Source organism: Hyperoodon ampullatus, assembly GCF_949752795.1.
Source record: "Hyperoodon ampullatus genome assembly, chromosome: 1".
Classification (NCBI taxonomy): Eukaryota; Metazoa; Chordata; class Mammalia; order Artiodactyla; family Ziphiidae; genus Hyperoodon; species Hyperoodon ampullatus.
In genome coordinates, this window is record NC_136914.1 from 223,293,446 (window position 1) to 223,318,715 (window position 25,270).

Sequence of the window (25,270 nt, forward strand, 5' to 3'; positions counted from 1 at the left end):
TGTCAGCTGGATTGGACATGTCTCTTCTCTGGTCACAGCCTGATAGACCCTAAGAGCTTCCTGCCCTTTTGGTTTCTGTTGGTGTCGATTGTGTTGACTGTCACACCATCCATCTTTTTCCAGACAGTGTAATTATGTTTCATTTTTCTAAATTATAATTACTTTCCTGTCATATTTATAGATAATCTCTTAATTTAAGCTCTGAGTTTAACTTTCAGATGGAAATTTTATATCCCAATAGGTTTTTAGAGGACACCTCTGTCACCCCACAACATTGCCTGTCCTTCTGACCGTCTCTTCCTTCATTTCTCCTTTCATTTACCTTAGCCCCACTGCCTTTTTTTCTGTCTCTCACAAACCATCTTTCTGAATTTTAGTGCACTTGCAGCTTGAACCCCGCAGTACAGTAAAAAAAAAAAAGTTTCTGATTATAAAAAAAAACATTGATTGTAAAAGGTACCTGTATTTGGGAAACTGCATTGTAACAGAATGCGATTACATTTGGAGAATGGTATGCTTACAGATTTTCTTTTTTTTTTTTTTTTTTACAGAGACAGCACTTTCTATCAATATTGAAAGCACTCAGAAATACAGTCATAGTATTCATATAAACATGTCTTTTGTGGTAGCTTTGCCTTATCTCAGTACTTTTTGAAGTACAGACAGCATGGCTCCAGAGCCCCGGCCTCAGCACTCTCTCACTGAGTGCTTGAACACATTACTTAACATCTGTGTTTACTTCTCTGTATAACGAGAATGGTAATTCCAGCCTCATAAAATTCACCAAATGGAATGCCTCACAGAAGCGCTTACACATGATATCACTTAGTAGATAGAGGCTATTAACTGGTTCTCCTCCTAATTAAGTATATGAATTATACAGTGAGACCATTGGCAATACTTGTTAACTTATTGCTAAATTGCTGATATTGTTAACTGTGTGTTACCAAGAACTAGTGCTGATTAGGAGTCAGGCTCCCCCATCGGATTAGCTATACGTTTATTTAAAACATTACTACTCCCATTCTTGCTTTTTTTGTTGTAATAGAATTATTTTTTTGAATTTTAAGTACTTAAAGCAACATGTATGCTGGAAGATCTTTTTAAGCAAGATTTTTGTTGATGCTTATATCAGTTTACTCTGCAGTTAAACAGTGCATTAGCCTTAAAATGTCAGATACCTCACTAAGCTGAATATATAGAAAATTTCAAAATTATTGACTTGTAGAGTTTTAGTAATTCCCAGGAGATGGAATTTGTCATATCGGTGCATATTAATAATTTTAAATGTTTGTCTGTGAAGCCCAGTTGTGCGTTTCCAGTTTGCCATGACACAGAAGAGCGCTGTAGACTTGTGCTTAGCTACGTTCTGGAGGTAAGTTTCAGTGTAGACTGCACCGTTTCAGTAAAACTTGTACTTGATATGCAAATAGTGTTTGTTTATTGGTGCCAAAATGTTATTCTGAGTGATATTCTACTGTGATTTTCCCCCCCTTTAAGCATAAGTTGAAAATTAATGTCTCCTAATTTTCAGGTCAAATGTAGTAGTTTTTTAAAGTCTGTTTTCAAAATTTAAATTCTCCTAAATGTATCTAGTAGTCCAGATATTGCCTTATATTTAGTTTCCAGTTGGTGTTCAGTGACATGTATAGTAAATGTTTCTCTTCTTTTAAAGGGTTTGAAATCTGTGGACAACAGCATCAAAAAAGAAAGTGACCTCCCCGCCGCTGACCCCAACACCCCAATCCCACTAAAATATGAAGATGAATCCACAAGGGGGGGTCCTGAGGGTCTGGAGAAGCAGATGGCCTTGTTTTTGGACAAAAGTAAGTTGAATTGAAGTGCAAATAAGGCCTTTTCAGCGGAATAATATAGTAGGCCTTTTCAACAGCAGACTTAGTTCAATTAAGGCATTCATTGAAAGGAATTCAGAAAAAGGATATCATGTGAATGGAAAGTAGGGGAAGATATCCTTTCATTCAGAATATAAAATAAAACAGGATAATTTCGATCCTTTATAGATAGTTCTAAGAAGAACATAAGGAACCTGCTTCCTCCTGCTACCTGCTGTGAGGAACTAATGCCTTCAGCGCGGTGGGGTTCTCCTGAGAAAGCCCCGCTTCAGTAGATGCAGTCAAGGGTTTAAGCACAAGGACTTGGGAACCAAACCGCACCGCTTCAGATCTCGGCTTCACTAGGGCAGGTTGTTTGACTTGTTTGAGCCTTGTTTTCTCTCTCAAAGTAGAGACAATAATAGTCCCTACTTTAAAGGGCTGTTACACGGATTCAGTAAGTTAATGTATGTAACGTGCTTAGAACAGTGCATATAATGAGCACCTTAGGAGTGGTCACCGTTGTCTCCTCGCGGCACTTGGATAAGCTGCAAGAGTCACTTATAAAGGGTCTGATTTGTTCCTCAAGAACATCACTTCATGAGGAACATGTGGACTTTGAAGTCAAATTCCTGAGTTTCTCATTTATTTTAATCTAAGTTGTATTTCTTTTTCCATCCTTATCCCCCTCCCTTTGTTTTTTTAAATCACTTTCAGTTATTTTAAAAGTGTTTTGAAAGCCTATATGTTTAAAATAGTATCAAGTGCTTTCTAAAAGGTCTTTTCTTCCCTTCATGAACGTAAGGGGGCAGGGGGCAGGGAGCAGCGTGCGTGGCAGGATTCATTTCCCCGGCATTTATGTAGTGCTTCCTATGTGCCAGCCTGAGTCTGCCCGCAGTGAGGAGGACCCCACCAGCACCTGAGACCCCTGTCTCTCTGCTTCCTTCCTGGCGTTCTCTCCTCTGAAGTGCCTTTTCTGTCTCCTCCTTCCTCCCCGTCTCAGCTGTTGAAAATCCTAAGGTCTCCGTCCTCACCTCTATCCCCAGAATTACTTGGTTCCCTCACCACTCTGTCCTGTGAGCACTTAACTGAAGCCTGCCTCAGTCATCATCAGCTGTGTCTAATGCTTTTACACACACACACACGAACACACTTGTGAGCAAAACTTCATCATCTTCATCTTTGGTTTTCTCACAATGCCTCACACACAGAAAATGCATACAGTAGCAGAGGAAAAAGAAATACATGCTCTGAAGAATCTAGGGGTAAAACGGGAATAAAGACACAGACCTACTTGAGAATGGACTTGAGGATATGGGGAAGGGGAAGGGTAAGCTGTGACAAAGGGAAAGAGAGGCATGGACATATATACACTACCAAACGTAAGGTAGATAGATAGTGGGAAGCAGCCGCAGAGCACAGGGAGATCAGCTCGGTGCTTTGTGACCGCCTGGAGGGGTGGGATGGGGAGGGTGGGAGGGAGGGAGATGCATGAGGGAGGGGATGTGGGAACAGATGTATATGTATGACTGATTCACTTTGTTATAAAGCAGAAACTAATAAAAAAAAAAATAAAAAAAGAAATACATGCTCAAGTAAAACCATAAGAGACTAAGTACTTTTCATTGCTTTGAAAGACTCAAGTGTTGGAGCTGATCAAAAAATGAGACATCTTGAAGCTGGGAGATGATGGGGGGTGGGTTCCCACAGCATTTTGCTCTTCTCTCTGTCATTGCACTTAATATATTTTGTTGTGGTTTATGTTATGGCCCATCTCCACCCCTGGTCTGTGGCGTCTTCAAGGACAGAGGCCATATAACTTCATGTCACTGTTTCTGGTGCCTAGCACGGTGCTTGGCACAGAAGTGGTCATTTGTTGGCTGAAGAGGGTAGTAATGGGCTGGACTTTAGAAAGTATTCCTGGTGGAGAAAGCAGTAAACCCAGATGGGATACAGGAAAAACAGGGTCTATGTAGGCAACAAGCTGCACCTTGATTTTGGTTGGTGGAGAGTAGGCATGGAGTACAAGGAGGTAAGACTAAAAAAAAATGGAGCTTAGGAAGTGGGCCAAGATGCTGAGACATGATTGAATAAGTGGTGAGAAGCCATTTTAATGTTTTAGAACAGGAGTTCCACTGTGATTAAAGCTGTGCTTTAGGAAGGTGAACTTTTTGGCAGGTCGGTGCATAGACTAGAGAAAGGACGTAGATGTCAGTCATGAGCTTAGTTATGTTAGTGACCCTGAAAGAGTGACAGAGTTGACAGCTGCGGGGAAGCAGGCCTTCGGAAATCCCAAGTGAGAATGTCAAAACACTGCTATTCTACTTCATTGCATTTAAGTAGTAGAATACAGTATTTACCAGTTTTGTTGTAGCTATTAATAGTACCTAGGCCTGGAGTGTTTTTATCAAGAAGCAAAATTTTTTTTACAGTGAGACTTATATTCAAATAAAATGTGCTGCCTTTTTTCCCTCATGTTGTAGTGGGCTCCCTTCAGAAGGGTAATTATTCCAGTCAGTCTGGAATGATCCCTGGTTCTTGGCAACATAAAATGAAACTCCAGCTGATTCTCAAGTCATCAAAGGCCTATTATGTTTTGTCTGATGCTGCCATGAGTCTTCAGAAATATGGAAGAGCGTTACGATACATTAAATTAGCTTTGCAGAGCCATGGTAAGTCACTATAAATGAAAATATTTAATAGGCATTGGGAGGAGAGAACAGAGAAGGCATCTGAATCAGTGAAATTTTAATCCTATTTCTGTTTTAAATTTAACTAAAAATTTTTTTTTCTCATCTTGTATATGTTTCCTAGTATTTTCCACTTTGGCTTAACATTGCTTCATTTTGAAATACATGAAGTCATATGTGATATCTGACAAAATAAACTTAGATACAGTGGTACAAAGCTTTCAGCTAGTAACAGATTTTCTTAATTTTACTGTATTCCTTCATTTTTAATGTGCTGTGTATTTTCTCCTTCCTACCCTTTCCACATAGATACTTATTGCTGTCTCTGCACCAATATGCTTTCTGAAGTGCTGCTATTTCTTTCTCAATATTTAACACTCTGTGGTGATATCCAACTAATGCTGGCCCAGAATGCAAATAATAGAGCAGCACACCTTGAAGAGTTTAATTACCAAACAAAAGAAGACCAGGAGATATTACACAGCCTCCACAGGGAGTCCAATTGTCAAGGTATGCCAGTGAGACTCATCGTTTGATTCAGAAAAATGCCAGAAATGTTAGTGTTTCGGTATTGCTGTTTTGTTTCATCATTTCTTAATGTTAAATTGAACATGATCCTGTGTATTTGTGTATAAAGTGGTTTTGAAGTATTTTATAATTAGTAATTATACAACTAGAACTAATTAAAAAATAGTCTCTGGAGACAGTCGTATTGACGTTTTACACTTTTCTTTTTGTAAGGTTTTTCTGGGAAACCCTTTAGTCAACTAACCAAGCCATGATTTTCTTTTGAAAAGGAGTAACAGTTGGTAAAAGTGGATGAATTACTTTTTGAATGGTTCACCTTTTGTTCCTGAGGGCTAAGATACAGTGATCATTATTTTTTTATTTATTTTTATTTTTTTATTTTTATTTTTTTTGCGGTACGCAGGCCTTCTCACTGTTGTGGCCTCTCCCATTGCAGAGCACAGGCTCCGGTGGCGCAGGCTCAGCGGCCATGGCTCACGGGCCCAGCCGCTCCGCGGCATGTGGGATCTTCCCGGACCGGGACACGAACCCGTGTCCCCTGCATCGGCAGGCGGACTCTCAACCACTGCGCCACCAGGGAAGCCCCAGTGATCATTATTTTTTAAATGTAGTTCACAGCTGTCTGTTTTTGGAGTTGTCAGATTTTAAACCTGGAAGATAGGAGAATTTAGTCTGCAGAGCAGTATCCCTCCCTCTTAGCTCAGTACAGTTATATAAGCACCTTGCAATTAGGGCAGTAAGTGAGACATAAGGTGCTTTTGTAATGTATCATGGAGTTGTTTTATTATGCTCTTAAATCGTTTATATCACTTTATATCCACATCCCGAAACACTTTGGACTGTTGACATCTAGAGACGTATACTGGGGGAGGAAATGTATTCTTGGGGGGGGTTTTGCCCTCTTTGTCCCCTTCTCCCCTTCTGAGTTTCTCAAATAATCATTTTATTTTAATAGACATGGTGATAAAATCCTTAGTTTGTTTTTGCCATTCCCATCGTGTTAATTCCATATAAGGTACTTCTTTGTAAGAGTGATGTGCTCCTTGAAAGTTATCAGCAGGAGTACTACCCTTTTTCTCCCTTGAATTTTTGGGCCCTGCACCTGAGTTTACTCCAGTCTCCACTAGATGGCACATTTAAGTCTTTGAGAGCTTATCTGTCAGCTTCTTCAGTGACATAAACTTACATTGGCAAACTCTAATGTACATAACTAGCCTCTGTAGCAATCTGAACTTTATTTCAAGAACTGTTTCCAGTAATTAAAAAGGAAAAAATGGTTTACCTTGTATCAGTGGACAACTTTAGGTCTGTACCAATAAGCAGTGGACCTGGTAAAATCTGGGTCTTGGGAGTTGTTTTTAGGCAGGAAAATATTTTCCTTAAATCCAACATTAATGTCCCAAGAAAATACAGTTTTTAAAATAAATTCAGAGATCTTTTCTTTTGAAATTTAAAATTTTAGTTGTATTAATTGAATCTATGTTTAGACTGTATTGCATATTATGGTATAAGCGTAATTTTACTATATGTTATTTTGTCTTAAAAGTATTAGATTACTTAGATACTAAGGAAGAAGGGTTCATGTGACTCATGGTGATGTTTCCTTTTTTTTCTTTTAAGGATTTGCATGGGCAACTGATTTGTCTACGGACTTAGAAAGTCAACTTTCAGTTAGTTGTAAATGTTATGAGGCTGCTAATGAAATCTTGCAGTTTAGTGACTTAAAAAGTCAAAATCCAGAACAGTATGTACAAGTATTGAAGAGAATGGGTAACATTAGAAATGAAATCGGTGTCTTTTACATGAACCAGGCTGCCGCCTTACAGAGCGAGAGAGTAGGTGAGTGCGTCCTTGGGGTCCTGTCTTTATTGCCCGTTCTCCTGGAAACTCACGCTGATTGTACATGGTTCAAGCCAAGAGCCGTGGCATTTGATTTTATGCCATAAAGGGGTGTGCTATTAAAGAATCTTTTATGATTAAATTCTCAAGGAATAAAAGTAGGAAAAGACAGTATTTCCCCTTGGGAGTCATCATCTCACTGTCCTCCGTCCTCCATCTGATCAGTTCAGAAGTGAGTTGGACAATCAGCCACGTGCTAGGCTCTATACTGGATACGTAATTGGCCAAGACATAGTTCTCCGAGCTGGGAAGCCAGATATGAATACAAATCTCTGAAAAATGCTATAAGTACAAATGCCGTACAGTAGAGGAGTGGGGAAAGGAGACATTCCTTGAAGTTGTGGCATTCTTGGAAGGCTTGTGGGAAGAAGGTGTAGTTTGGGCAGATTGCAACATGATATGATTGCAGCAGGCAGACGTGGGAAAGGCGGGATGTCTCGACCGGAGTAGGCAGCATTAGGAAGGAGCCAAAGATACAGTGTCCGGTGGGTGTTTAGAGGAGCAGCGAGTGGTCTTCAGTGATTCAGGCAGAGGGGCATGGATTCATCTGCGCCCACGTTGAGTTGGAGAAGCCAGTGGACATGTATGTGAATGGTATGATTTAGTAGTCAGTTAGAACTGTGTGCTTAGAGCTCTTTGGGTTAGCAAGGCATAGGTTGGGAACCATTCACATAGGGGTGCTAGTCGAAGCCATGAGAATGGGTGAAACTGTAGAGGCTGTACACACAGCATGGGAAACCAAAAGGGCCGAGATAAAACTGAGGACAGCAGGTAGGTTGAATTAAGTTATTGTGTGCCTGTTGATCTGTGAGCTGTACTTGGCACAGGGATACAGAGGTCATTGCCGGTGGGAGAACCTGTGCTTTTTTGTTGTTGTTATTTATACGTATATAATACATTTTTTAAATAGAGATATGAGAACCTGTGCTTTTAAGGTGCCTCTGGAGGAGGAAGTTGGTGAAGGTGTATGAAAAGTGGTTGTCAGAAACCTAGGAGAATTAGAGAAGACACAGACTGTGCCTCTTGAAATTCATGGGACCATGTCTTTTGAATCTTTATAAAATAGTGCTTTGCCCGATGTTTTTATTTGCCTGCTTTAGTATCATCCGGTTAATAGAGAAGAGAACTCCAAGTGTTGTGTCAGTCTGCCCGGCTGCCATAGACTAGGTGGCTTCAACAACAGAAATTTATTTCTCATAATGTGGAGCTGGAAGTCCAAGGCTGGATTTCTCTGAGACTTCTCTTCTTGGCTTGCAGGTGGCCACATTCTTGCTGTGTCCTCACCTGGTCTTTTCTGTGTGTATGTTCCTGACGTCTCTCTCTCTCTTTTGAGAACACCAGTCATTTTGGATCAGGGTCCCACCTTATGACCTCATAAATGAGACCTTAGTCACATTTGTGGTTAGGGCCTCAACATGAATTTGGGGCGGGGGGCGGGGGGGACACAGGTGTGATGAGAATAGTGCGCTGCAGTGGGTCCAGGTGGCTGGTGGTCCACTAGACGTTCTGTCACTGCCTCGCTCTCATCATCTCGTCGAGAGACACTGGTGGGTTTACACTGATATCTGCTTACGCAATTGTTTTCTTTCTTTTTTTGTGAAGTGAGCAAAACTGTGTCTACTGCAGAGCAGCAGTTGTGGAAAAAAAGCTTTTCTTGTTTTGAAAAGGGAATTCACAACTTTGAGTCAATTGACGATGCCACAAATGCTGCCCTTTTACTATGTAACACGGGACGACTCATGCGAATTTGTGCACAGGCGCACTGTGGTGCAGGTGATGAATTTAAACGTGAATTTTCTCCAGAAGAAGGCTTGTATTACAATAAGGTAACTTGCTTACATGTTGGACCTCATCTGTTCACACCTGATTGTCCTTTACACTTTGCCACAGCTCCACTAAAAGGTTATAAAACTAAAATAATTAACAACTGTGGTGATGGCACAGGACTCGACAGATCATTAAAACACTTAGAAACTGGAAGAATACTGAGAATTTAGTAGTGAAGATGACAGGTTGAATTGGTAGGGAAAGATGATTGTTCAGTAAATTACGTCGGTGTAGCGAGAGCATGTCAGATGGATTAAAGATCGACACGGAGAAGTGAAACTCTGGAAGTCCCAGAGGAAAATACAGGTAGACGGTTATCTGATGGGATGGGAAAGGACTTTTGCAGCATAACACAAAGAGCAAAAATTGCGACATAAAAGATGGATAAATTCAAATGCATAAAAATTGTTTTTTAAATGCACAACAGAAAGCAAAATTGAAAAGCAGTCCACAATGCAGGGAAAATACTTAGAGCACACATGACAGATCAGAGGTTAATAAACCCTTAATATATAAAGAACAATTAAGAATCATTGAAAATAAACTGCCCCAATAGAAGAATAACCTTGAACAAAAAAAGTCATACGTGTTAAAAAAAAAAAAAAGTAAATGGTTAATATGTAAGAAAAATTTCAAAATTTAAACTTTTATGAAATTTTAAAATAAAGTTTTTTTTAATCAAATTGTGAATATTTTTTGGCAAATGGTAATATCCAGCGTTGGGGGAGGTACAAGAACACTCATTTAGTCGAGAACTTTGAAGCTGTTTAAATTACATTAGTGAGCAATGTTCATTGCATAGAGAACTTAAAAAAAAAGTGATCTTGTTTTTCTTTAAGCCTACATATACACAGAAAATGTGAGTAAGTACACACCAGAAATGTAGAAATTATTGCTGGGTGATGGAATTCAGTGTGATTTTATTTGATTACATACAATGACCATGTATTTCAGCATGGTGGTGACAGAGGTGGGAAGGGTTGCTTCTTTATACAATCAAACCCAGCAAATTTTTTATCCATAGACTTGTCAGATTATTTTTCCTATTTTGCTAGTCATATAAGCTGTAATTCTCATTTAGAAAGAAAGGAAAACAAATGAAAAAAATGCATCCTCATGCTTCACATGAGTCATAAGACACTCAGATGGGCTGATGATAGACTCGAGAGAAAATGTGGGCAACATGCAGTCCACTTTAAATCACTTTCTTCATTGAAATTGTGTCACTGATTTACTTTTTTCCTTTCCTCATGATATTGGTCTTTTATAAATTCTCTCAAATTAATGTTGGGGTGATTGTGAGGCATGTTTTACTTTATGGTGTATATTTAAACTGAGTCACAACGGTCCTCTTTCCTCCCTTGCAGGCTGTTGATTACTACTTGAAAGCTCTAAGATCCTTGGGAACACGAGACACACACCCAGCTGTTTGGGACTCAGTGAATTGGGAATTGTCCACTACTTATTTTACTATGGCAACTCTACAGCAAGATTATGCTCCGTTATCTAGAAAAGCTCAAGAGCAGGTAATATTTGCTGGATTATAAAGAAGTCTTAACCTTACTTATTCCTTTGTTTGACAGATATTGAGCATCTGTTACAGTCTTTTCCTTGACACGCAGTATTTAAATGTTTTTAAAATTCTTACATAAGATTATGGGATTGTCATTTTTTTCCTCCCCCTTAAAAAAAATACACAGATTGAAAAAGAAGTCAGTGAAGCTATGATGAAGTCCCTGAAATACTGTGACGTGGACTTGGTGTCTGCTCGACAGCCTCTTTGTCAGTACCGAGCTGCAACCATCCATCACAGGCTGGCGTCCATGTACCACAGTTGTCTGAGGAATCAGGTATTGCCATTTCGATTCAAGTTAAGTGCCAAGTCCATTTAAAAGTGTTCTGGTGCTTTTCTTACATTTCTGTAGACATTTAAAATGCCATCTATTCTTTTAGCCATTTGAGAAAAACTTGGACTGTAGGTATTTTTCCCCTCTCTCCTATGCTATGTATTTTTCTATTATAATTGGGTCTTAGTTTGCAAAATTATGTGTTTGCCTGGGTGTATTATTTAGATTTTTTTAAAATGTAGTTAGGCTTTATAGTAGCGGTTCTATGCCAATTTTAAAGTATGCATTGATCATTTTAAAAAATTTTTATTGTGAAATAGAGCATGCATATAAAAGCACATAGAAGATGTATGTGAAGCATTTATACAGTTTAAAGAATAACAAAGGAAACTCCTGTGTACCTCACCTTGAGGTTAAGGAATGGAAGACTCCTTCAGGGATCCGATGTGTACCCCTCCCTGTTGAGTCTCTCTCAGTACCCACCCACATTAACTACTGTCCCTGATTTTCTATTATGTCTGTACCTTTTCTGTCTTTAACCACCTAGATTAACTACTGTCCCAGATTTTCTATTATGTCTGTACCTTTTCTGTGTTTTACCACTTAAACAGCATGTTTACATTTTACCTGGTTGTGAAATTTATAGAGCAAGTCATACTGTACATATTCTTCTGTGGCTTATTGCTTTTTAGTTAACATCATGTTTTGGAGATTCTTTCAGGTTGATACATGTAGCTGTTCATTTTCTCAGCTCAATAGTATTCATTAAATGAATAAAATATATCACAGTTTATTTACCCATTCTATGATTACTGAACTTTGGGGTTGTTCTAGTTTGAGGCTATTAGCAATAATATGATGAACAGTCTTGTACCTGAATCCTGGTTCTCAAATGCATGTATTTCTAAGGATAATTTGAGGCCTGAGCTGAAGGTGCCTTCCTTCAGAGAGGTTGCCTTGCTTCTGCCAGGAGTCTTGTGCTTATAGTTTCTCAGGGATATTTTTTTATTGTTTTGCTGTTCTCCCTTTCTTAGCTCAGCACCAAGACAAATTATCTTGCAGTTCCTTGGGTATGGGTTTACTTCTGGGATGCCTTTATCCTGGAAATACTGTCCTTTGAGGTCCAGCTGAATCTGGAGAGTGTTTTTTCCACTCTGAGCTGGCCCTAGACTCTTTTCCCCTTGCCACAGAGGGCCCCCAACCTAAATTCACATTTGTCCAGATGGCCTAATACCCTCACGGCAAAAGCAAGCTTGAGAGAATTCGAAGACAATTCACTGGGGGAAGAATTGTCTGTTCAGCAAATCATGCTGGGACAACTGGACATCTGCGTGCAGAAGGATAGGGTTAGACTCCTCCCTCACATAACATATAAAAATAAACTGAAAATGGATTAAAGACCTAAATGTAAGAGCTAAAACTCTAAGACATAACAAAACACTAAAAAGTATTTAGTGGTCCAAGAGACTTGGTTAAGTAGTTATTGTGAAATCAAAGCCTTAGGATTTATTTTACTTTTGGTTCTAGGTTGGTGATGAATATCTTAGGAAGCAGCACCGGGTGCTAGCAGATCTTCATTACAGCAAAGCTGTGAAGCTTTTTCAGCTTCTGAAAGATGCTCCATGTGAACTACTTAGAGTACAGTTAGAAAGAGTGGCATTTGCAGAATTTCAGATGACCAGTAAGTCTCACTTTTTTATTTCTCAGATTTGTATGCCTTGGCTTAGTGTTGGATTGTCTTAGAGTGAGGCAGACTGTGGATCTCTCTTAGATGTGAGCAATATTGTTTTCTTTTGCATTTGCCCATAGTTAATGTCTTTGGGTAGGGACATTTTTTGAAATGCTTTTTAAAACTTAGAGAAATGCATTAGCTTATGTTTAATGAGTAGATATACTGAAATATAGCCCAGGATTTCTTACTTGAAAAAAAATTATGACAAGTTAGTTTAGACAAAGATTTTAAGCATCATGAGCAAGATGAGAGTGGAAAACGGTGATGGAGAAGTGGTGGGCCTGAGTCCCCCTGAACGAAGAACCAGGACTGGCAGCTTTGGATTGTGGTTCTAGAGCAGACTTTAACTGCAGATCCTGAGCAAGGTGGCGATGCAGTGGGAGGGCAGGGAGGGCGAAAGCGAGGCGCTTCACGTATCGTTTCCCACGGCGGAGTAAGCTGGCCCTCCACCACTGAGCGGTTTTTTCTGAATTCCCTCCTCGCTCTTGTTCACCGGCTCCCCCTCCGCACAGGGATCTTTTGAGAAATATCTCTCGTGTGGTAAAGCAACAAGAGACGTTTATTTGAAGTACAGCCATTCCATTGGTTTCATTTCAGTTGTTTTCTTCTATAAAATTAAAATAAATTTAATATTTAACATATGCATGACTCTTTATATAGTATCTCTGGAAGGATGGGCGAGAAACTGACAGCACTGTCACTTCCGTGGCTGTCAGTGTATGCCCATTTGTACCTTATACATTTTGACAGTGTATTACCTATTCAGAACAGTTTTTAGAAATACTTTTTACTAAAAGCATCTTTTTAAACTTTTTGTCAGTACATAGAGCCTAGCTGAATGTCTTGGATGGTCACCCAGGATTAATAGTAGCTCTTTCTGGGGGCAGTCTGGGGTGATCTTCTTTTCCAATTTGCATCTTTGAATTTTCTGCCATGTTTGAATTCCTTAGAATGAGCAGGCATCGTTTTTATTTAAAAAAAAAAAAAGTAGATACTGGGAACAAGTTTGCTAAGATGGTTAAGTATGCTTAATTCCCTTTTTAAAAAATGTTTAATACTGTGACTGTAAAACCAGATAGTGAGGCAGGGAAACAATGATTGTTTACTGCCTTGTCAAGTCCTACTGTTTTTCTTTAGGGATAATTACTAGACAAAAGTTGGATTTAGAAGATTTCTTGGGATTCTCATGAGTTACCTTTACAGCATTTGAAAATCTGAATTTTCATTAATACATTGACATTGGATGGGTTTCTAGATTTATATTTAAAGGAATGATCATTTTGTGTTTGACACTCTAGGTCAGAATAGCAATATTGGAAAATTAAAAACACTTTCTGGGGCTCTTGATATAATGGTGAGAACTAAGCGTGCATTCCAGCTCATCAGAAAGGAGCTTGTAGAGGACTTTGACCAGGTAAATGGAAAAAAGATTTATCATTGTTTTTTATGTGTCTTAAACTAAATGCTACATGACTGTGTATAGTGGGCATATGGGATGCGTATATGTGTATATATGTGTCTGTATATGCATTGTGTGTGTACAGATACATACATAAATACATATGCTCTGCATAAAAACATGTTAACAGTGATTTATTACATTTTCTTTGTGGAATTATTAAACTCAAATTTACAAGTGTATCTTATATGTATATATATATATATATATATATATATACTTTTTTTTTTTTTTTTTTTTTTTTGTGTGTGGTAAGCAGGCCTCTCAATGTTGTGGCCTCTCCCATGGTGGAGCACAGGCTCCGGACGTGCAGGCTCAGCGGCCATGGCTCGTGGGCCCTGCTGCTCCGTGGCATGTGGGATCTTGCCGGACTGGGGCATGAACCCGTGTCCCCTGCATCGGCAGGCGGACTCTCAACCACTGCGCCACCAGGGAAGCCCTATCTTTTATATTTTAAAATTATTTCTTGTGGGCTTCCCTGGTGGCACGGTGGTTAAGAATCCGCCTGCCGGGCTTCCCTGGTGGCGCAGTGGTTGAGAGTCTGCCTGCCGATGCAGGGGACACGGGTTCTTGCCCCGGTCCGGGAAGATCCCACATGCCGCGGAGCGGCTGGGCCCGTGAGCCATGGCCGCTGAGCCTGCGCGTCCGGAGCCTGTGCTCCGCAACGGGAGAGGCCACAACAGTGAGAGGCCCGCATACCACAAAAAAAAAAAAAAAAAAAAAAGAATCCGCCTGCCAAATGCAAGGGACACGGGTTTGAGCCCCGGCCCGGGAAGATCCCACATGCCGCGGAGCGGCTAAGCCCGTGCGCCACAACTACTGAGCCTCAGCTCTAGAGCCCGCAAGCCACAACTACTGAGTCCACGTGCCACAACTGCTGAGGCCTGCGTGCCTAGAGCCTGTGTTCCACAACAAGAGAAGCCACCACAATGAGAAGCCCGCGCACCGCAACAAAGATTAGCCCCCGCTTGCTGCAAGTAGAGAAAGCCTGCGTGCAGCAGCGAAGACCCAACACAGCCAAAAATAAAATAAATAAATTTATTTAAAAAAAATTATTTCTTTAAATAACCACATAGACCTTGGTTAATAATAAGGCCCTGGGAGTATAAAGTCTGTTAAGTTTTGCTTTTGTTTTTTTGTTTGTTTTTTTAAGAGAAAGGTCTGTGCCGCCTTTTATAATTTCCACTAAACTGTCTGCAGTTGAACGGTGATTGGGCTTAAGCAGACTCCTTGGGAAGGCCTTTCCGGTTTGCCAGGCGTTCCCACATTCATGCTGCCTTCTGCTGAAAGCTTCCCTGAGTCCCTGTGGCCTCCAGCCTATTTCCAAACTCTGGTTCTCAAACCATACAGTACCCATTTCCATCTTGCTCCTTGAGCGTCTGACGTTGGAACGTCAGGAGGTTTGTTCAGGATTAGTTTCTTCTACGTAAGTGCCTTTTAGGTCTGAGACATTTTTTTAATGTGGTTTAGTCTATCAGAATGTTCTCAGGGGAGGGAGGAGGAGGCCGTGATGAGGCTGCCAGCAGGCTGTCCCCGAGGAAAAATCATCTCAGGTTTGCTCTGTTTTGCTTTTGGTTTAAAAGTTTACTGGATTATTGAAATGGCAGTTCCATCACTTTAGTATGAAACTGTGAGGTAGCTTGGGTGAAATAACTTTTTGTTGTTTCTAGCCTAAGAGTGAAGAGACCCCTCCAGCTGCTGATTCTTCTCCTAGCCTCAATCGAGAAGAAGTGATAAAACTCCTGGGTATATTTGAATCTCGCTTGTCATTCCTTCTTCTTCAGTCCATCAAACTGCTGTCTTCAACTAAAAAGAAAACAAGGTAAATTTTGTGGAAATTTCTTTCCAAGCACCTTACCTATATACTTTTTATTACTGATACTGTAAAAGGATGGGCCCCATTCTTTGTTGTGTTTTTTAAGTGGTGCTCTTTCGTGATTTGTTAAATTGAGTGAGAATCATCTCCACGTGGCCTACTACGTGTTGAGATTATAGAAACAAATCTTGCTGCCTAAGGGTAAATACCCTATAGGTTGTAATATTTTCCCTGAGAGAGATGAATGACCTGGAATGAAGACCTTGACTGTTTCTTGTCACTCTTCTGAGCATTGTGTTTAATGGGAAGTCAGAACTATAGTTTAGATACTCAGGGCCAAGCGCATCATAAAAAGTAGGTGACAAAACCTCAAAGTCTCTCTACCCAAGAAACTAGTGAAGAGAAGAGTGAGCATCTCAGCAAATACACCTATAACATCTTATACAATTATGTTGTTTTCCAGAGTTATTATGTTGGGATTATTAATTTAATTTGAAATTCTGGTAGTAAATACTAGATCAGGAAAATAATAAACAATATGCCTTTCTTTTTTTTTTTAGTGTAAGTATAATCTAGCCATATTACAAAATTTGAAAAATAGAAAAAGGAAAAAGAAAATCATTTATCCTAATATATTCATTCTTGTCAGTTATCCTGTGCATATTTTACCAATTTATAAAATTGGGATACAGATAATTTTTGTCTCTTTTTATGTTTTATTTATATATAGTAAAATTCATCCTTTGTGGTGTACAGTTCTTCAAGCTTTGGCAAATGCATAGATATGTATATCTACTGCCTAAATCATGGTACAGAGCAGTTCCATCAATCCAAGAATTCCCTCTTGCTGCCTCTTTATAGTTAATTCCTCTCCTGATTTCAGTTCCTTAGTATCTCAGGGAGAAAGCATTCTGTCTCCTGCTATGAAGTGTGACATCAGCTACAGGTTTTTGTAGATCAAGTTGACGATGTTCCCTTCTATTCCTAGTTTGCTGAGAGTTTCTATCATGAATGAATGTTAAATTTTTGTCAGATGCTTGTGCTATATACATTGAAATGACTATCATTTTCCATCTTTAATCTGTTAATATAGTGGATTACATTGATTTTTTTTTTAAATGTTAAACCAGCTTTGAATCCCTGGGATAAACTAGTACTTTGTTGTGGTGTATTTTTTTTTTTTTATGTATTGTTGGATTCCATTTGCTAATATTCTGTTGAGAATTTTTGTGTCTGTTCATAACGGGTATTGGTCTATACGTCTCTTATAATGGTTTTATCTGGTTTTGGTATTTGAGCAATGCTGGCCTCATAAAATCAATTGGCAAGTGTTCCCTCTCCTGTTTTTTGAAAGAGATTGGAATTTATTGGTGAAACCATTTTAACGTAGAGTTGGCTTTATGAAAAGTTTTAATAATTAGTTCAATTTCATTTCATAGATATAATATTATTCAAGTTGTCTTTTTTTCTTCTTGAGTTTCATCTGTTGTCAAATATATAGGTTCACAGTATTCCCTTATTAGCCTTTTAATATCTAAAGGAGTTTTTAGTGATAGCCCTTCTCTCATTCCTGATATTAGTTTTATCTTCTCTTTTTTTTTTTTTGGTCTGGTTAGAAGTTTATCAATTTTATTGATCTTTTCAAAGAACTAGCTTTTGGTTTGGTTTCTCTTCCCCCATTGTTTTTTTATTTTCAGTGCCATTGATTTCTACACTTATCTATATTTCCTTGCTTTTGTTTATTTTGGGTTTAATCTGCTCTTTTTCTGTTTTTATATATATATATATATATATATATATATATTTATTTATTTATGGCTGGCTGGCTGTGTTGGGTCTTTGTTGCTGCGGGCAGGCTTTCTCTAGTTGTGGTGAGCGGGGGCTACTCTTCGTTGTGGTGCATGGGCTTCTCATGCGGTGGCTTCTCTTGTTGTGGAGCACAGGCTCTAGGTGCATGGGCTCAGTAGTTGTGGAGCACGGGCTTAGTTGCTCCGTGGCATGTGGGATCTTCCTGGACCAGGGCTTGAACCTGTGTCCCCTGCATTGGCAGGCAGATTCTTAACCACGGTGCCACCAGGGAAGTCCCTTTTTCTTGTTTCTTAAAGTGGAAGCCTAAATTACTGATTTGAGACCCTTTTTCTTTTTAAATATAAGTATTTGCCACTATAAATTTTCTTCTAAGCACTGCTTTTGCTATATCTCACAAATTTTTTTTTTTTTTTGTGGTACGCGGGCCTCTCACCGCTGCGGCCTCTCCCGCTGCGGAGCACAGGCTCCGGACGCGCAGGCTCAGCAGCCATGGCTCACGGGCCCAGCCGCTCCGCGGCATATGGGATCCTCCCAGACCGGGGCACGAACCCGTATCCCCTGCATCGGCAGGCGGACTCTCAACCACTGCGCCACCAGGGAGGCCCTATCTCACAAATTTTGATATATTTTCCTTTTCATTCAGTTCAAAGTAATTTTTTTATATCCCCTGAGATGTCCTCTTTGATCCATGTATTATTTAGAGGCATGCTGCTTAATGTCTGAATATTGGGACTGTCCAGATATCTTTCCATTACTGATTGCTTTATTTTAATTGCACTATGGGCTGAGATCATAACTGCATATGATTTCTCTTCTTTCACAGTTGTTTAGATTTGTTTTATGGCCAAGAATATGGTTTGCCTTGGCAGGTGTTCCATGTGCACTTGAAAATTATGAGTAGCTTACTGTTCGGAGTGTTGTGTAAATGTCGGTTAGGTTTAGTTGGTTCAGCGTGTTGCTCAGGTCTTCTGTATTCACACTTTCTGTCCAATTGTTCGGTCAGTTACTGAGAGAAGCACGTTGAAGTCTCCAGTGACGGTTGTGTGGATTCATCTGTCTCTCCTTTCGATTCTTTCAGTTTTGTTTCACATATTTTGAGGCTCTATTAGTCACATACACATTTAGGACTGTTACATCTTGGAGAACTGAGCCCCTTATATAACATGTGATGTCCATCTTTGATATTAATATAGCTGCTCAGCTTTTTTTGGTTAATGTCTTTTTCCATCTTTTGCTTTTGACCTAGCTCTGTCTTTTAAATTAAATGTGAGTTTCTTATAGATCGCATATAGTTGAGTCTTGCTTTTTCAATCCAAACTTAATAGGTGGTATTTTTAGACCAGTCACATTTAATGTGATTACTGATGTAGTTAGATTTAAATCTATCATCTTGCTAGCTGTTTTCTGTTTGTCTTTTTCTTCCTTGAGTTAATTGAACATTTTCTATGATTCCTTTTTATTTCACTATTGATTTATTATTTATACCACTTTTTAAAGTTCTGGTGGTTGACCCAGCGTTTACATTCTTAATCGGAGGCCACCTTCAAATAATATTATCCTGCTTCACATGTGTGAAGACTTTAAAACAATATGCTCCCAGTTCTTCCCTTCCATCATTTGTACTGTTATCATTCATTTTACTTTTACACATAGTAAACAAACAATACACTGCTACTGTGTTTGCTTAGATAGTATGCCTTTTGTTTATATAGAGTTTTAAGAGAACAAGGACTTTTTTTGCCTTTATTTATTCCATTTCTAGTGCTCTTAACTTCCGTGTAGATAGACCATTTTTTTTGTGTGGTATCATATTCTTTCTACATGAAAAACTTCCTTTATCGTTTTTTATAGTATAGGTGTGCTAGCAAGGAATTCCTCCTTTCTTGTGAAAGCCTTTATTACTTCGGGTTTTAGAAGATCTTTTGGCTGGGTATAGAGTTCTTTCCACACTTCAGAGATGTCACTGCATTGCCTTCTGGTTTGCCCATTTTCTGACAAAGTCTGCTGTTCTGATCTTTGTTCTTCTGTATGTCATGTACCTTTTTCGCTCTAGCTGCCCTCAAGATTTCTTCCTTCTCTTCCCCCAGCAGTTGTGGGCATTATATGCCTAGGTGGTATGATTTTTTTTTTCCCTCCTCAGTGTTTTTATTTCTTCTCCAACTTCTCTTTTTCTTTGGTTCCACTTATACCTATATTAAACTGTTTGATACTGTTCCACAGCTTTTAGGTGTTCTGTTTTTTACAGGTTTTTTCTTTTTGTGTTTCAGCTTAGGAGATTTCCCTTGACCTGTCTTCAAGTTCGCTGTTTGTTGACTCAGTTTTGTGTCATATACGGTTGGACTTGTTGAAGGCATTCTTTGTCTCTGTCACTGTGTTCCTCATTTCTAGTATTTCCCTTGGTTTTTTCTTATAGTTTCCCTCTCTCTGCTGAAGTTACCAATCTGATGCTGCGTGTTGTCCACATTTTCCATTTGAGCCTTTTAATCATTGTCATTTTAAATCCCCTATCAGATGGTTCCAACATCTGTGTCGTGTCTGAGTCTGGTTCTCTTGCTTCTTTGACTCCTGGCAGTGTGTGGTTTCATTGCCTTTCTACATCTTGTAATTGTTTGTGGGAAACTGGGCATCTCCTATAGGATAGTAGAGACTGAGGGAAATGATTATTAAGCCTGGCAAGTTTGTACACCTGTCTCACGCTAGGCCTTCAGTGTGGGGAGTTTGAGTTCATTTTTCAGGTCTGGCGTTGAGCTGTGGTTGAGATTTTCTTGTTGCCTTGGTTACCTCCCGTGCTCCTCTGGCAGTGCCTGGATTGGCGTGGAGCAGCTCTGTGGAGGCTTCTTGTACCGTCTTCTCCATCTTCACGTCTGGTCGTCTTCTTCCTGTAGCATCTCAAAGAGGGCCTGTCTTCATGCTCTTACAGCTCCCAGCTGTCTTCCACTCGCCGGTCCCTCGGTGCTTTGTAGCTGTTAGGGAGGGGAGGGGGAGTGGGCCGGGCTTCTCACTTGTTTCGGGTAAGCCTCCGTCTGGGGCAGACCCTGCGTCCCTGAGTGTCAGGGGTGCGGCCTTCCCCCTGCTCCCGCCCCTCCCCCAGGGCTAGTGTTTCTTCCCTTCCCTTCCCCCGTCTGCACTGACCTTCACCACCAGCGCTGCTCCCTCCCCACCCCCGCCCACATATTCAGGCTTCCGGTTCCTGCGGAGAAGGGTCCGCCCCCTCCCACCGCTGCCGCAGCTGTTCCCCTCCCCCAGGCCTGCACCACGGGAGCCCGGAGCGTGGCCGGGGACTCTCACCGGGCTCGGGCTCTCACGTCAGCTCCTGCTGGGGCTCTTGCAGGCCCCTCCCTCACCAGCCCCCTCTCGACCTCTACCAGCTCATTAAGGATTTTAGCTGAATTCTTCTTTCCGTGTCCAGCTGTGTCCGCCCCACGTGAGGAAGAACTTTCCTGTCTCGCCCAGTGTTAGCCTCTCTGTCCTTAGTTTTCAGACTGGTTGGTGGCCCTGCAACCCCAGCTCTCTGATGGGTTCAAGCAAAGTCATGACCTTGTAGGTTGTCCTGCTTTTATTGCTGTTTTTGTCGTAAGGGTGGGAATGGTAGTTTTCCCAGCTCTCTACATCCTAAGCAGAAACTCCCTCTCCTAATTGTTTTTGAGTAATTCTGTCTGGTCTGAGAAGCGGGTTCGTTTTGAGAGGAGCCCTGGGTATCAGGTGCGCTGCCGCCCCAGCCCCGTTGTTAGCCCTGGGCGGCTGCTCCCCGTCACTGGTGCACAGCAAGGGTAGCCGACACACCCATCTTCTGAAGAACCAGAAGGCAAAGGAGCTGTGCGTGTGGTGATGCACAGCTGGAAAAACGCATGGTTTTTCCTTTTTAACAGCAGTGGATAAATTTTGAGAAATTTTTTACTGGTTTCCACAAAGTGGCAGTATAAATATATATGAGATGTGAGAAACAGTGATTCATCGTTTTTCACAAATCCATGGTTTAAGTAATTGGCTAACACGTAACAGTTCAGTCTTCTAGTATCCTTTATACTCGTTAACAGTCATACGTATATGACCTGAGTCATTTTTATTTTAGTGGAGGGTCCTCTAACGTTCTGTTTATTCAAGTTATTACTATTCTAGTTAAAAAGTTTTAACCTAAACTTCTTACACGTGATGCATAAAGTCCTATTTAGCTAATCTGTGTTCGTTTCTTAAGGTTTATTAAATAAAAGACTTAAATGTGCTGCATGTGTTAATACGGTTAGTATGTTAACAGGTTGCACAACATAGAGACGTATTGACTAGTAAGTCAATGACTGTTTCTCTCATGTTTCACTGATACACACATGAACATCTATAATTTTATTGTGGAGAGGAGAACATCCTGTGCTGCAAGCCCAGTTATTTCACCAGGAATTAATGAACATTCCTTTTTGGAGTAAAGGGAAATCAAAATTAGCCTTTAAAAGAAAGGAAATAGTCATATGTTTTTAATTTGACTGTTTCTTCCTTCCCTCCCACCAAAAAAGAAAAGAACAGAATGAACTGAGCTTGGTAATTTAATTCTTAGAATCCTAAAGAATTGGAAAGAAATCTAAGAGAATTAAGATGCATTTAATTTAAAACAATTTTTGTTTTCCTTTTGAGATTGTGTAGGCACTCACGACGGCTGTGTCAGCACTGTCCTGCCAGAAACACTGGTTTTGTCTGTTGGGTTGTGTTTTTTCTTTTTGGATCAAGAATTTATTTGCTCTTGTACTGCATTTTAATATTCACTGCTTTAGCCTCTTGACCTTTTGCTGGCTTTGGGGTTTAATATAATGAAAAAGTATAAAAAATAGAAGTAGTCTCTGAGGGTTTGGATGCCCTCTGCCATAGTCGGAGAACAGACCCTTTAGATTTATGGGTTTTCCTGGCCAGGTATGTCCATCTAATATTCGGTTAAGAATAGTGAAAAGGAAAAGAAAAGAATGTAGGTTACCTTCTTTTGGAAAAAAGTTAACCCTGTGAAATGATAGGACGCCTCAGGATAGAGTTCATGGTTTCATTAACTGTGTGTGTGTGTGTGTGTTTGTGTAGATACCATAATGTTTATTTCTGCAGGAAAAATAAACATGAACAAAAACAAATCAATTATAAAATTGAAAAGGACAATACCATTGTAAATCCTAAATAACACAGCTAGAACTATACTTCATGTCAATTTTTATTAAGCATGGTCAATTTTAAAATGGTCAAATACTGGCAATTTCATACGGTTCAATAAAATTTGAAGTACATTATAGAGAGCTTAATGGCATAAGATAAATTCCTTTCTTTTACTTCAGGTTGCCTTTTTCAGTTTCCCAGTTTCTAGACTGAATGATATGGCTGTTGACAATACCTAAGTTTTTGCAGTATAGAGAGAGAAAGAAAAAAAGATACAGAGAAATGGAAGCACAGTGAGACTAAATGATAGAGAAGAGAGACTGAATTTGTCCTGGGCCTGAACCTGGTTCCTAGAGAAGCAGCTTTGAGCAGCGCCTGCTCTTGGACCAACCAGCATAGTCAGTGCGGGGGTGAGGGCAGAGCCCCTGCGGAATGGGGTCCAAGGGTTCACCCCTGCAGGCCAGAACAGAGTGGCAACCAGCACAGTGATCACTGACAGGTGGATAGACAGCCCAGTAATCGTCCTCCAAGGATGTGAGTCTTGGAGCTGCTATTCCACTGCTCTGTCAGGGCTCTGTATGAGCCCTGAGATAAAGAAGTAATATTGAAAATATTTAACATCAGGTAGCAGTCCATCAGAAATCAGACCCAGGTTGTGAACAGGTGGCTGAGCCATCCCAGTGCATTCCCCTGAGGAGAGTATGAGGTCCTCTCATAAATATGAATATCATTATTCCCAGAGGTAGTTATTTTGTGGACCTGGGCAGGTTTCATTAACTGTTGATGAGAGTTGCTTAAGGAAGGGAATGATTTGTAGAAATTGGAAGATAAAGATTTAACATTCAGAATTATGATCAGAACAAATCAAAGGGTTTTATATTTACGATCTCAGAAGCCCATCAGTTATCCTTAGGCATCCAGCTAAAATGACAGTGTGATGTCATTGTCCACAGAGACCAATTCATATTTCAGACAGCGTTTCTAATTGTTAAGTGCTGTTGCTTTGAGTACTGTCAGATAGGAGTTTAAATGTCTTATAAGGTTATCGGAGGTTTGTGAATGTTAACCTTCCCCCCACAAAAAAAAACCCCAAAACCTAAAACATATCCATCTTAGGCCTGAACTGCAGAGAGTGAATATGTTTTGAATGGTCATTTTACTGTGCTGTGGGTGGTGCTGGGTGGGCGTGGGGCGGAGAGAGGAGGAGATGTGTCTGGCGAAAGTCAGAATGAGCGGGAAGGAGAAAGGGGTCTGTAAGAGGGGGGTGTGGGCGGGCTCCCGTTGGCTGCCAGCCTGGGCCCGTGGTCAGGCCGGCCACAGCGTGGAAGAGGTGGGTCCTGTCAAAGAGCAGTAGTGGGGCTGTGAGAGAAGCGGGGCTCCCTACAGCCTGAGCCTCGATCTGGGGCAGAAGGGAGGGTCCAGGCTGCTGGTTTGCTCTCCCGCAGGCCTGACCAACAGGCACTCGGGCAAAGGTGGAAGATTTGCATATTGGAGAGTGGAAAGAACACAGCATTTGAAGTCAGAAAACATTTTGACCTTGAACCAAATTATTTAACCCTTCTGGGCTTAGTTTTCACATCATTTAGTTTTTCATTACAAAATAAGAATACCAGTCCTTGCTCTCCCGAGGGCACAGGGTCACGGGCAGATCTCGTGTGCATGTGCGCACTCTCAGCTGTTCTCTGTTTGTGTGGCCAGGGCTCTGTGTTTATTATATCCGGACTCAAAAAATAAAAAGGATGCCAGAAATGAACTGCCGTGCGATTACTAGTCTTTTTCAGTAACATAAATATAATCCATCGATCTACCCTACTGGGGAGATATTTTCAAAATAAACTGCAAACTTACGAAATTTTTGTTAAGACAGTTTTGAAATGGAAATTCCCTCTAGACCTCTCCAGCTGAGGGGCACTCTTCACACGGGAGCTGCGCGTCATGTCAGCTAGATGAGGGGCAGTGCGCCCGTCTCCGGCAGTGCTCGCTCCAGGGGAGCAGTCCGCAGTCGCTCTAGGTGTGGGCCCGGGAGCTGCACCGCGTGGCTTCTCGCCCTCGCCTGGCCCCACTGTGTTTTCTGCACAGCACGTGTCAGCTTAGTCTGTTCTCTTCACCGTCTCAACGTCTCTTCCCCCAGCTCTTCCCTCAGTAGAATGTGGGTTCCACGGAGGCTGGGGCTCTGGGTCTGTTTTGTTCATGACCACGAGTAGTTCCTGGTACATAGTAGGTAGTCGAATGTTTATAAAAAGGATAATCATTGGCTTTAATTGATGTTTGAAATAAATGTTTAAAAACAGGCCCATAAGCAGTCAGTGGAGTCGGCATTAATAGAACACCTGCTTCCACGTGAAAAGTGGTGGCAGGGCTGCCCGTGTTGAGTGTTTGGATTTCTTTCACAGCTGTTGGTGGGCATCACTCTTTGCTTCATCTCCCTCTCTTTTTAACCCAGTAGTAACCTTGAAGAAGATGTAGTCCTCAAAACCAACAAGCAGATTTACTCCCAGCTTCTAAGAGCTACTGCGAACAAAAACGCATCTCTCCTGGAAAGAATCGACGTCCTCGTCCATTTGCTGGACCAGCTGGCTCGGGGCAGCGGCGGAGACGGCGGTGCTCTTCAGTGACTCCCGCCTGGGGCTGCATCCGCAGAGATGCTGTCAGTGCCTTCTGCACTCGGGGGCTAGTGTGTCCATTTGGTGCTTCGTTTCATTAA

General features: G+C 40.8%; 1 protein-coding gene across 2 annotated transcripts in view; it reads left to right on the forward strand.

The window, feature by feature from the left end:
• EDRF1 (erythroid differentiation regulatory factor 1) overlaps positions 1-25,181 on the forward strand; it is a gene marked incomplete at both ends in the record, with an annotated part of 40,001 nt that extends 14,820 nt beyond the window's left edge. The window contains 12 exons of one of the 2 annotated variants that reach the window (XM_079699622.1): positions 1,304-1,375; positions 1,676-1,826; positions 4,316-4,504; positions 4,832-5,032; positions 6,671-6,889; positions 8,552-8,775; positions 10,144-10,302; positions 10,477-10,626; positions 12,151-12,304; positions 13,654-13,769; positions 15,485-15,636; positions 25,010-25,181. In XM_079699622.1, the coding sequence (XP_079555748.1) occupies positions 1,304-1,375; positions 1,676-1,826; positions 4,316-4,504; positions 4,832-5,032; positions 6,671-6,889; positions 8,552-8,775; positions 10,144-10,302; positions 10,477-10,626; positions 12,151-12,304; positions 13,654-13,769; positions 15,485-15,636; positions 25,010-25,181 (1,959 nt within the window). The remainder of the gene's footprint in view (positions 1-1,303; positions 1,376-1,675; positions 1,827-4,315; positions 4,505-4,831; positions 5,033-6,670; positions 6,890-8,551; positions 8,776-10,143; positions 10,303-10,476; positions 10,627-12,150; positions 12,305-13,653; positions 13,770-15,484; positions 15,637-25,009) is intronic. The other variant, XM_079699623.1, reaches the window with a different exon arrangement.
• Between the last annotated feature and the right edge of the window lie 89 nt (positions 25,182-25,270).